This window comes from Carcharhinus amblyrhynchos, unplaced genomic scaffold, assembly GCF_965287045.1.
Source record: "Carcharhinus amblyrhynchos unplaced genomic scaffold, sCarAmb.v2.hapA scaffold_54, whole genome shotgun sequence".
Classification (NCBI taxonomy): domain Eukaryota; kingdom Metazoa; phylum Chordata; class Chondrichthyes; order Carcharhiniformes; family Carcharhinidae; genus Carcharhinus; species Carcharhinus amblyrhynchos.
Window position 1 is genome coordinate 272,186 of NW_027649795.1, and position 13,443 is coordinate 285,628.

General features: G+C 47.1%; 1 protein-coding gene across 1 annotated transcript in view; it reads left to right on the top strand.

The window, feature by feature from the left end:
• LOC145337624 (acylphosphatase-2-like) overlaps nt 1-13,443 on the top strand; it is a 47,880-nt gene that overhangs the window by 5,398 nt on the left and 29,039 nt on the right. Inside the window, exon 2 of the mRNA XM_080182428.1 lies at nt 10,147-10,297. Coding sequence (XP_080038554.1) covers nt 10,237-10,297 — 61 coding nt within the window. The 5' untranslated portion in view covers nt 10,147-10,236. The remainder of the gene's footprint in view (nt 1-10,146; nt 10,298-13,443) is intronic.

Consider the following 13,443-nt stretch of genomic DNA (forward strand, 5'->3'; position numbering starts at 1 on the left):
TTTTGTGAATAAAGGATACCATAAAGCTACAAATTTTGATGTAAATAATAACACCTTGAAATAGATTTTTTTAAAATTTGTTTGTGGGACGTGGGCGTCGCTGGCTGGGCCAGCTTTTATTGCCCATCCCTAGTTGCCCAAAAGCAGTCAAGTAGTCAACCACATTGCTGTGGATCTGGAGTCACATGAAGGCCAGACCGGGTAAGAACAGCAGATTTCCTTTCCTAAAGGATATTAGTGAACCAGATGGGTTTTTCCATGGTTTCATGGTCATCAGTAGATTCCAGATATTTTTAATTGAATTCAAGTTCCACCATCTGCCATGGTGGGATTTGAACCCGGATACCCCAAGAACATTAGCTGAGTTTCTGGATTAATAGTCAAACAATAATAGATATAGTTATTTTGTATAATACATTTTTACCCATTTAGGCATAAATTTCCCACCCTTCTCCCAAATGCTATGTGTTGTTCTCATTCTGAGGTCAAAGTGCAACATGGTCTGAGCGCTTCCCTCACTGCTGCTCACTGAACAATTATTGGTGGTCAAATCAATGTAGGACAAGGTGGTACAACCTGTATCCTTTTCTCTAACGAAGCCTCCACTTGACATCTATGCATTTCAGCAGTCTAGTCGTCAGTCGAGTCATCAGTCACCATGGAGTCTGCTCCGCCATTTAATCATGGCTGATATTTTTCTTATCCCCATTCTCCTGACTTTTTCCCCATAATCCCTGATCCCCTTATTAATCAAGACCCTATCTATCTCTGTCTTAAAGACACTCAATGACCCAGCCTCCACAGCCTCCTGCAGCAAAGAGTTCCACAGATTCACCACTATAGCTGAGGTTGTGCTCTCTGGTTCTGGTTTTTCCTACTAATAGAAACATCCTCTCCAGGTCCACTCTATCCAGGCCTCACAGTATCCTGTAAGTTTCAGTAAGCACCCCCTACCCCCGCCATCTTTCTAAACTCCATCAGTTGTGGATTGGGCAGAGACCTGTCTACAGGTAAGCATGGAACTAGCTCATAACTTATTGTTGTTGCAATTGTATGGGATGCTGGTGAGACCACATCTGGAGTACTGTGTCCAGTTTTGGCCTCCTTATTTGAGGAAGGATGTGGTGACATTGGAGGCAGTTCAGCGGAGGTTCATCAGATTGATCCTGGGGATGAAAGGGTTGATGTATGAGAAGAGATTAAACAGTTTGGGCTTGTACGCACTGGGGTTTAGAAGGGTGAGAGGGGGATCTGATCGCGGCATATAAAAGGGATTGATAAAGTAAATGTAGACCGAATGGTCCCTCTGAGGGTGGTACTTTCATGACATGTAGTCTAAAATGAGGGTGCATGACATGGGGAGAATGTGCATATTCTGCACAGTCAGTCACTCAAGGCCAGAATTGAACCAGGTCCCTGGCACTGTGAGGCAACAGTGCTAACCACTGTGCCACCATGTTTTCTAACCAGTATTGTTTCTAGATGAATGCACAAAGTGCCAGTTTTTGTACCAGGCCTGTGCGTGAGTCTTTTTGACATCAGTTCAAAGTAAATATTAAGTCAATATTGGCATTGTAAGAGCAAATAGAAGAGTTTGGTGCGATTATGCTAAGCCTTTACGTTGATTCATTTCTGCTCAGAAAACAAACTGTTGTGAATCTTGGCTGGAACTTTCCTGATGGGATCCTCTGAATGGTGTATCCCACCCCCTCCCGTGGGATTCCTAGTGGCAAGGGGCAAATTTAGTGGGAAATCCCATTGACAATGGCAGATCCAGTGGATTCCACTGCCAGCCAATGGCGGGCTCCGTCCACCACCGCAGAACACAGCCATGATCAAAATGAATGGCGGAGCAGTTCAAAGGGCCGAATGGCCTACTCCTGCTTCTAGTTTCTATGTTTCCAAGTTCTATCGCAAAGCAACATTCTGAGGAATGAAAACCTTAGCTCACCAATAAAATCAATCCCTGTGCTAAAAATCATGACAATTTCTCAATAAAAATGCTGAACTTTGATATTGCTGAACATCATAACACCTGCACTAATAGTCCCCCTGTCTTCAGTTTCTCCTATTTTGTTTGAACAAGAATGGCTTCCGTTTGTTTACATTTTGTTCCTATCCAGTGGCTCCCTGCACCTCATCACAACACCACTGAAGTGGAAACTTGCCCTCAGGTCTCTGCCACAGATTTTATTATAAATTCTGGTAGCCACACTAGAAGGACGTGGAAGCTTTGGAGAGAGTGCAAAGAATGTTCACCAGGATGTTCCCTGGTCTCGAGGGCGTTGACTATGAGAAGTTGAATAAACTTGCTCGCCTTCATCAGTCTGGGCGTTGAGTACAAGACTTGCCAAATCATAACGCAGCTATATAAAGTCTTGGTTAGGCCGCATTTGGATTTTCTGAGTATTTCTGGTTGCTATGCTACCAGAAGGACGTGGGAGCTTTAGAGAGAGCCTGGTGGCACAGTGATTAGCACTGCTGCCTCTCAGCACCAGGGACCCGGGTTCGATTCCCAGCCTTGGGTCACTGTCTGTGTGGAGTTTGCACGTTCTCTCCGTGTCTGCATGGGTATCCTCCAGGTGCTCTGGTTTCATCCCACAGTCCAAAGATGTGCAAGTTAGGTTGATTGGTCATGGTAAATTCACCCTTAGTGTCAGGAGTTATTAGTAGGGAATTACGTGGGGTTATAGAGAGAGGGCCTGAGTGGAATTGCACCTAAACAGCTCACCTTTCGGACCATGGGAGGAAACCCACGCAGATACGAGGAGTTCATGCAAACTCCACACAGACAGTGACCCAAGCCAGGAATTGAACCCGGGTCCCTGGCGCTGTGAGGCAGCAGTGCTAACCACTGTGCTGCTATACATCCCCTTCCACCCTCATTAGGTTAATGAGGGAAAGCAACTATTATCCCCAGTGGTCCTCTTACACCTACACAACACTATTAGAACAATTATTAATGTAAATTAGGATTTGAAGCTGAAGAAATGATGCCCTTACTGTGAATAGTATTCCATTGTGGACGGTAGCTCATTCTGTATTTAATTAACTGCAAAACGTTAACGAAATTAGGCATTGGTGCCACATTCACTGAACCATAGTTTTCTTTGCTTGCTTGCAATGTTGTCTTTGCAACAATGCATAAATATATTCAGACTCCTACACCACAAGTCCTCGACAAGGACCTCAAGTCCTCATGGGTGGTACGGTGGCACAGTGGTCAGCACTCCATCCCCTTAAACCCCACATATTTACCCTGCTAATCCCTCTGACCTGCGCATCCCGAGACACTAAGGGGCAACTTAGCATGGCCAATCCACCTAACCTGCACATCTTTGGACACTAAGGGGCAATTTAACATGGTCAATCCACCTAGCCTGCACATCTTTGGACTGTAAACGTTGACATAGCGATGCGCTTTAATGGGGCTGTTACTAGTCCTGTCCAAAATTGCAGCAAGGAATGCCTCAAAGATGTTTACGTTGTCCTGACACATCGGTTTAAATGCCCTCCTTTGCACTTCCTCCCCCCACCTCACCCACCTCCCACACTCCTGCTGTCTACCGCAGGTTGACACACACGTATGCGGTTAGGAATACGGGAGGAAAGATTGACAGGCTGTGAACTTAAACACTTCATGTGCCTAGAGTCTCAAAAAAAATACGCACGGCCGCCTCCATCATCAATTCAACTGCATTGTAAAGATTTCTGTATTGAAGAAAATTCATGCATTTAGAACAAAGGGTTTTCGGAAAAAAAAATTAAACATTCCATTTTTAGCATGGGTGTTTGCAAGTTCAGGAAAACATGTACTGTTGGCACGTCCGTAGATTCTTGCGTTTCCCTAGATTTTACAATAAGCTAACAGCTTCTCAGTAACACGACCATTTATTCAGGGATGAGTTAAGTGCTTTAATACATACCGTTTGGTGGGGATTTTTTCCCCTGATCACATCCTGGCTCTGATGGAGGGTTGTGCTAAATCTCCGTGAGGCGAGAGAGGGTTAATTTGGCATTTCACACTAGGTGCTGCAGGTTTTGACATTGGTAGCTGAGGAGATTCAGAAATCCTCAGGCTGGGAAGAAAGGAAGAAGGCACGCCAGGTTGCATCAAAAAACGGCAGCTAAAAAACCCCCCATCCACCCTGTCAGACGGAAAATGCCAAAGCAAATACACGCCAGGGAGAGAGAACAAAAATAATTCAATTAATCCACTCAGTACACTGACACACTTTGTTAAACAAGCTCTTTCCCCCCCCCCCACAGTAACCCCCCCTTCCCCACTCTCATCTGCTGCAGCACTCTGGAGCAATCTCCTGTTTCTAAGGAGCATCTCCATGGAAACCACAAGTACGTACGAATTAGAAATGTGTGTTGCTCTGCGAGCCATCGTCCTGATGTTTTCACAGGTAGGCTGGTCCATCCAGATGGATAAACCTGCCCCCCCCCCCCCCCCCCCCCCTCCAAACTGGTGGCAAAAGGTTCACCCATATGGCAAATCCAATTAGACACCCACGTTGGGCACAGTGGGTTAGTGCTGCTGCCTCACAGCGCCAGGGACCCAAAAGAAAGAACAAAGAACAAAGAACAAAATCAGCCCGGGAAACAGGCCCTTTGGCCCAACGAGCCCGCGCCGCCATCTCAACACCACCAGTCCACCTCTCTACCCATGACCCCTATCTAATGTTTTATGGCCATCCAGATTGAGGGAAGCTGATTTAGGGACAATTTATTCCTGCCAATCAGCCTAACAGCACATCTTTGGGGTGTGGGAGGAAACCGGAGCACCCGGAGAAAACCCACGCAAGCACGAGGAGAATGCGCAAACTCCCACAGACACCGGCCCAAATCCATGTGTCTGCACAGCAATCAGCGATAGTCACTGAGCTGTCGTATTGCCCAGTATCTTGTCCAGTTTAGGCACACACTAACGACATGAAACCCGGGTTCGATTCCAGCCTTGGGAGTGGCTGTTTGCACGTGCCTGTGTGGGTTTCCTCCCGATGCTCTGGTTCCCTCCCTCAGTCACAAAGATGTGTAGGTTAGGTAGACTGGCCATGCTAAATTGTCCCTTAGTGTCCAAAAATATGTAGGTTAGGTGGATTAGCCATGTTAAATTGCCTCTTATTGTACAAAGATCTGTAGGTTAGGTGGATTGGCCAGCTCCTTGGGCTGAATGGCCTTCTTCTGCATTGTAGGGATTCTATGATTATGACTTGGGGCCCTTTATTAAAAGAAATAAAGCAGAACCTTATCGTCCCGCCCACTACAGGCATTTGAGTGAGCGAGGGGTGGACCTTGGAAAGATCCTTTGACCTCGGGCGGGATTTTCCGGTTTCAGGGCGAGCGAGCCCGGAAACTCTCACCCATCGTTTTTACCCAACTTCCAATCCTGCATGAGCTACTTGCTCATTCGTGTTCTGGGTGAACACGTGCCTCGGCTTTGGACAATTTCCATATTTATGTGTGTGTGTTGTAATTCTTCCATGAGGTGTGTGCATCGCTGGCGAGGCTAGCGTTGGGTGTCCATCCCTGACTGCCCTTAAGAAGGTGGCAATGAGCTACCTTCTTGAACCACTGCAGTGCATTTGGTGCCTACAAAAGCGTGGTTAACCTCTTAGAGGTTAAGGTTTGGGATCTGTCTACTATTCATACAAAGACAATATACCATTCTGTGTGGTGTGTGGGAGTGGAACAATATGCAAACACTATGTGGCTGGAAGCATCTGTACGTCTCCAAAACAGCACTTGGAACTTGATCAGTAAAGATTGGCCAAACTCCTCACTGTTACGAAGGTAAAATTATGACCCAGAGCAGGTAAGTGTTCAACAGTTCCATGGCACAGTGGTTAGCATTGCTGCCTCACAGCGATTCCCGTCTTGGGTCACTGTCTGTGCGGAGTCTGCACGATCTCACCCTGTGGGTTTTCTCCAGGTGGTCCGGTTTCCTCCTACAGTCCAAAAGACATGCTGGTTAGGGTGCATTGGCCATTGCTAAATTCTCCCTCCCAAAACCAAGAGAGAAAACACTGGAAAATTTCAGCAGGTCTGGCAGCATCTGTAAGGAGAGAAAAGAGTTGACGTTTTGAGTCCAGGCAACCCTTTCTCAGAGCTAGAAGACCAAACTCCTTTTAGCTTTGACAAAGGATCATCTGGACTCAAAACGTCAGCTCTTTTCTCTCCTTACAGATGCTGCCAGACCTGCTGAGATTTTCCAGCGTTTTCTCTTTTGGTTTCAGATTCCAGCATCTGCAGTAATTTGATTATATCTAAATTCTCCCTCAGTGTACCCGAACAGGCGCTGGCTGGAGTGTAGCGACGAGGGGATTTTCACAGTAACTTTGGGGGTGATTCTCCCATCGTGACCCACAGATTTTCTGGCAGGTCTGATCTGGAGAATTGCATGTCAGCCATTTTGTGGGATTCGGGCTTGCGTCTCCAATGCATGCACCTCTCCCAGAGCCAAGAAACAGCTGCAGTCGGGACTGTGCAGGAAACTGACGGGAAGAGAGGGAAGTGATCTCAATCTGTTTTAAATATAATTTTAAATATTATTATTGGGCCTGGCAAGTTCCCACGCTGTCAGGACTACTTCACTTCGGTGGGGTTTAGAATAGCTCCCCACGTTTGGGGAACTAGCGGGAGAGCCCACCAGGGTGAAGGGGGGGGGGTGGAATCAGGACCTTGGGCGGGGGGGGGAGGTGTCAGGCAGCAGGGAGGGGGACAGTGTCCCCTGGGCATGAGCACCCAGGCAGTGCCAGCCTGTGCCCCTGGCACTGCCCAAGGGGCAAAGTGCCCATGCTTGGGGGCATCTTGGCACTGCCCACTAGGCACCGAGCAGCGCTAAGGTGGTGGAGCCTATTGTGGGCAGGGCCTAATGAGCGATTGGCAGGGATGCTGGATCCCGCTCTGCATGGCAATCGGTCTGGGCTGAAGTGATCGAGGCAGGCTGGGGAGGGTTGAGTGGGGTTGAGGAGGAGGGGGTCTGGCAGGGATCAGCAAGTGGGGTCTGCTGTGGTGGGGGGGTTGGGGGGAGGCTGTACATCAGGGTGCTGCTCTGGGATGGGGGTAGGTCAGGGCTGGTCTGGGAATTGTTGTGGGGGCTGCGATCGGGCTGTGGTGGGGTTTGGGGGGGCGGTGGTGGTGGGCTGGAGAGACAACACTGTGAGGTTCCTGAGCTGGCCAGCAAAAGGGGAAACTGACAGATTGTGGCCACTGTGCATGCACAGACTTCCAGAACTGTCAAACTCTGGCACGAATAAGCCCCGCTCCCCCAGGTTTTTAATGACATTCCCGACTGGGACCTCCGCAGTGCACAGAGTACGAAGATTCACTGAAGAAACAGTTGTGATCAAGGCCAGTTTTCTCACCAATTCAGCACTTTTGAAAGAATCGCCTCCTCTTCATTGCAGTGTGAATTTACTTGTGACACTAATAAATAAACTTGCAAAACTTCAGAGCTTATCCTGGGATTTTCATTGGCCTGGCACGTTTTCCTCTGTTCCGTGAGTGCTTTGGCTGTAGGTAGGTCCTCAGCTCATCACTCACTGGTGTTTCATCCTGAGCTGTTTTTCTGGGCAGTTTTTGTCAGTGGTGGTTTTGCCACTGTTGTCCATTCTCAGGACAGGGGTGGGGAACAAGATCACAACTCTACCACAGCCAGATTGGATAACCAAGCCCAAACAGTTGGCATTCTTGTGAATCACATACTAACCATGAAGGGAAGGTCATGTTTGACTAATTTGGTGGAATTCTTTGAGAACATTACATGTGCAGTGGACAGTAGGGAAATTTTGGATGTGGTGTATCTGGATTTCCAGAAAGCATTTGACAAGGTGCTGTACCAAAGACTGCTACATAAGATAAAGGTGCACGGTGTTACGGGTAATGTATTAGCATGTATAGAGAATTGGTTAACTAACAAAAAGCAAAGCGTGGGGGTAAATGAGTGCTTTTCTGCTTGGCGATCAGTGACTAGTGGTGTGCCTCAGGGATCAGTGTTGGGACCACAATTGTTTACGGTTTACATAGATGATTTGGATTTGGGGACAAAGTATAGTGTGTCAAAATTCACAGATGACACTAAGATGGGCGGCAGAGCAAGTGTGCAGAGGGCGCTGAAATCTGCAAAGGGTTATCAATAGTCTAAGTGAATGTGCGAGGATTTGGCAGATGGAGTACAATGTTGGTAAATGTGAGCTCATCCATTTTGGTAGGACTAACAGCAAAATGGACTATTATTTAAATGGTAAAAAATTGCAGCATGCTGCTGTGCAGAGGGATCTGGGTGTCCTTGTGCAGGAATCACAAGGAGTTGGTTTGCAGGTGCAGCAGGAAATGAAGAAGGCAAATGGAATTTTGTCCTTCATTGCGAGAGGGATGGAGTTTAAAAAACAGCAAGGTTATGTTGCAGCTGTATAAGGTGCTGGTGAGGCCACACCTGGAGTACTGTGTACAGTTTTGGTCTCCTTACTTGAGGAAGGATATACTGGCACTGGAGGGGGTGCAGGGGAGATTCACTAGGTTGATTTCGGAGTTGAGAGGGTTGGTTTACTGCGCTAGTGCAAAGTCCCCCTCACTCTGTTTTTGTTATCTCATTGGGCTAAACTGCCTGGGCAAATGCCATGCCAATGTGCAAACTTGGGTTAGCACTATTCAGAGCAAGAGACAAATGTAAATTTGGGTTGTCTCATGAGTACTACTGTTTGTGATGTGAACAATATACGAAACACATACTCTGGAAAAACTTTAAATATATTTTGGGGGGACCCTTAATGTAGCTTTAAAGGAATGAGATGTGCTTGCAATTGCCACAATCTTGAGGGTTAGGATGGCACGGTGACATAATGGTTAGCACTGCTGCCTCAATTCCTGGCTTGGGTCACTGTCTGTGTGGAGTCTGCACATTCTCCCCATGTCTGCATGGGTTTCCTCTGGGTGCTCCGGTTTCCTCCCACAATCCGAAAGATGTGCTGGTTAGGTGGATTGGCCATGCTAAATTGCCCCTTAGTGCCACGGGGATTAGCTAGGGCAAATGCATGGGGTTGTGGGTGATAGGGCCTGGGTGGGATTGTGGTCGTTGCAGACTTGATAGGCTGAATGGCCTCCTTTTGCACTGCAGGGATTCTATGATCCACAAATGCCCATGGCATAGTGGTTAACACTGCTGCCTCACAGTGCCAGGGACTGGGTTTGATTTCCCAGCTTCTGTCACTGTCTGTGTGGAGTTTGCACGTTCTTCCCATGTCTGCGTGGGTTTCCTCTGGGTGCTCTGGTTTCCTCCCACAGACCGAAAGACTTGCTGGTTAGGACGAATTGACCTGAACAGGCTCTGGAGTGTGGCGACGGGGGCAGTTTTACAGTAACTTTATTGCAGTGTTAATGTAAGCTTGCTTGTGATACCAATAAATAAACTGGTAGTCTAGGTCAGCGTTTGATGGAAGACTAGAAGCAGAGCGGTTGACTCAGTTTCTAAGTGATCGATAAAACTGGTTAGCAACTGATAGCAAACTGGTTAGCATTGCTGCCTCACAGCACCAGGGACCCAGGTTCGATTCCCGGCTCGGGTCACTGTCTGTGCGAAGTCTGCACATTCTCCCTGTGTCTGCATGGGTTTCCTCTGGGTGCTCCAGTTTCCTTCCATTGTCTGAAAGATATGCTGGTTAGGTGTATTGGTCTTGCTAAATTCTCCCTCCCATGCTAAATTTCCCCTTAATGTCCAAAGATGTGCAGGTTAGATGGATTGGCTATGCTAAATTAACCCTAGCATCAGTGGGATCAGCAGGGTGAATATGAGGGGTTATATGGAAGTCGGGGGCTCGGATGGAATTGTGGTCGGTGCAGACTCAATGGACCAAATGGCCCTCCTCTTTACCGTAGGAATTCTATGATTCCTTTGTGTGTTCATCCCAATTGTTAATGCCTTTAAATGGGTAAAGAAAACAATGCAGCCAGTGTTATACAAACTCGTAAATCAGAGCGAATTAGAGCCCTAATGAATAATAAACAAACTAAATTCCCCTAATGAAATGTGTCGGCTGCAACACAAAAGCCTAGAGGATAAAAGATGATAGGAATTAGAGTCTGTCTTTATTGTCCTGTTCCTTGGTCACTTGCTTACTCTCTCTCTCTCTTTGCTGACAGAAGGATTTTGTCACCCTCGGGCTCCTGTAGACATCTCCAGCCAGACGCAGTAGCTCAGCTATCGTCTTGCAGTCCTATCCAGTTTTGGAGATGAGTTCCCCGGCAGCTGGGCTGAAATCCGTGGATTATGAGATCTTCGGGGAAGTGCAGGGTTGGTATATTTGCAGGACAAATCTCCTTCCCCCTTTTCCTGCTGTAAATTCTGTTTGATTTTGTTTTTATTTCATCTCGTTTTAATTCCCTGGCTTGGCTAAGTGTGCTGGTACAGGGGAGGGAGCTGAAAATAGAACAGCAAATCCATTTGGAGCTGCAAAAAGCCAGCTGCCATCAAATACCAAGTAATAGCTCAGAAAATCAAACTGCTTTATCAATCTCTCACTTTTTACCAAGACTGACTGATAAAATTTGACAATTTATCTGTGGAAGTAAAAATGCAATTAATTGTCCCTTGCATTTCAAAGATTATCTTGTCAATGCTCTGCTGTAATATTTATGTTCACTGCATGGGTATTCCATCATTTATTGTACAGCAAACCGAATTGTGCCAAATGATGTGCAAAAGATGTGTAAATTAGATGGATTGGCTGTGCTAAATTGCCCCTTAGTGTCTAAGGATGGGCGGGTCAAGTGGATTGGCCATGCTAAATTGCCCCTTAGTGTCCGAAGATGTGAAGGTGAGACAGATTGCCATGCTAAACTGCCCCTTAGTGTCCAAAGCTATGCAGGTTAGGTGGATTAGCCATGCCAAATTGCCCCTTAGTGTCCAAAGATATCCACGTTGGGTGGATTGGCTGTGCTAAATTGTCTCTTAGCATCCAAAAAATATGCAGGTTAGGTGCATTGGCCTTGGGAAATGTGTACGTTTATGGGAATAGAGCAGCGGGTGGGCCTGGGTGAGATGCTCTGTGTGGTAGTCAGCACAGAGTAGATGGTCTGAATGGCCTCTTCTGCACTGTAGAGATTCTATGATATTCCATGATTATAAATCATCCGCAAGATCACCTCATGGCTTTGTGGCTGGAGGCTCCTTAATAGCACGGAAGAAGGTTCTGTAATAAACAAAAGACTGTGGATGCTGGAACCTGAAACAAAAACAGAACACTGGAAACACTCAGCAAGTCTGGCAGCATCCGTAGGGAGAGAAAATAGAGTTAACATTTCAATTCCGTTTGACTCTTCATCAGAATTAAGAGAGAGGGAGAATGTATTGGATATTATAGGACAAAAGGCACTGCAGCACAGGGGTAGGCCCTTCGGCCCATTCAAGCCCGTGTCGATCACGATGCCCTAACTAAACTAAAAAAAAAACTTTCTGTCCTTACTCGGTTCCTATCCCTCTATTCCCTCGCTATTCATGTACCCGTCCAGATGCTTCTTAAATGTTGCTAATGTACCCACTTCCACCACCTCCTCTGGCAGCGCGTTCCAGGCATCCACCACTCTCTGCGTGAAAAACTTCGCCTGCACGTCTCCCTTAAACATTCTCCCTCTCATCTTGAACCTGTGCCACCCGTGTAATTGACACTTCCACTCTGGGGAAAAAGCCTCTGACTATCCACCCTGTCTACACCTCTCGTCATTCTGTAGACCTCTATTAGGTCTCCCCTCTCAGCCTCTGTCTTTCCAGTGAAAACAATCCTAGTTTATCCAACCTCTGCTCACAGCCAACACCCTCGAGACCAGGCAACATCCAGGTGAACCTTCTTTGCACTCTGTCCAAAGCTTTCATGTAGTTCTGGTAGTGTGGCGACCAGAACTGCACACAATACTCCAAATGCGGCCTAACCAATGTGTTATACATTGATATTCCCAACTCTTGATGATTTCCCAACTCTTGTACTCAGTGCCCCGGCTGATGAAGGCAAGCATGCCGTATGCTGTGGCTGGGAGAAATTGCAACAAAGATGGAGAAAAACCTCATAAGAAGAGACAGACAGCCCAGTTGGGGGCGGTCGTTATTTTAGGATAAAAACTGTATGGGATGTTAAAAAGGTTAAGATGGAGGAGGAAGGTCACCATTTAAAGTTGTTAAACTCACTGTTGACTTCCTGAGGGCTGTAACATGATTAACTGGAAGATGAGACACTGCTGTTCCAGGCTGCGTTGGGCTTCACTGGAGTATTGCAGCAGGCCAAGGACAGACAAGTGGGCATGGGAGTGAGGTGCTGAGTTCAAATGGTAAACAACAGGAAAGTCGGGGTCACGCTTAAGGGCTGAGCGAAGATATTCCACAAAGCGGTCACCCAGTCCATAAGACATAGGAGCAGAATTAGGCCACTCGGCCCATTGAGTCCGGTCCACCATTTAATCTTGACTGATACTTTTCTCATCCCCGTTCTCCTGCCTTTTCCCCATAACCCCCGATCCACTTATTAATCAAGAACACAGGTTCGATTCCCGGCTTGTGTCACTGTCTGTGCGGAGTCTGCATATTCTCCCCCCTTTTCTGTGTGGATTTCCTCTGGTTGCTCCAGTTTCCTCCCACAGTCTGAAAGGTGTGTAGGTTCGGGGAAATGGCCATGCTAAATTGCCCCTTAGTGTCCAAAGATTTGCGGGTTAGTGAATTGGTCATGGTAAATTGCCCCTTAAGTGTCCAAAAATGTGCAGGTTATTTGGATTGGCTGTGCTAAGTTGTCCTTTAGTGTCAGGGAGATTAGCAGGGTAAATAAGTGGAGTTTTGGGAATAGGGCCTGGGTGGGATTGTTGTCAATGCAGACTCGATGGGCTGAATGGCCCCCTCCTGCACTGTAGGGACTCTACAATTCAATGATTCCATGGCAGCCAGAAGGTCATAAGACTGTAAAACATAGGAGCAGAATTAGGCCATGTGGTTGATATTTTTTCTCATCCCCATTCTCCTGCCTTTTCCCCATAACCCCTGATCCCCTTATTTATCAAGAACCTGGCTACCTCTGTCTTAAAGACACTCAATGACCTGGCCTCTACAGCCTTCTGCAGCAAAGAGTTCCACAATTTCACCACTCTCTGGCTGAAGAAATTCCTCCTCATCTCTGTTTTAAAGAATCGCCAGGGACCAGGGTTCGATTCCTGGCACCCACCACCCCTGGTGTCTGCATGGGTTTCCTCTGGGTGCTCCGGTTTCCTCCCACAGTCTGAAAGACGTGCTGGTTAGGTGCTAAATTCTCCCTCAGTGTAACCCGAACAGGCACCGGAGTGTGGCGACTAGGGGATTTTCACAGTAACTTCATTGCATTGTTAATATAAGCCTTACTTGTGACTAATAAATAAACCTCTTTTTCATCACCCACCTTCCCCCTCCTCCCCATGGCATCACCT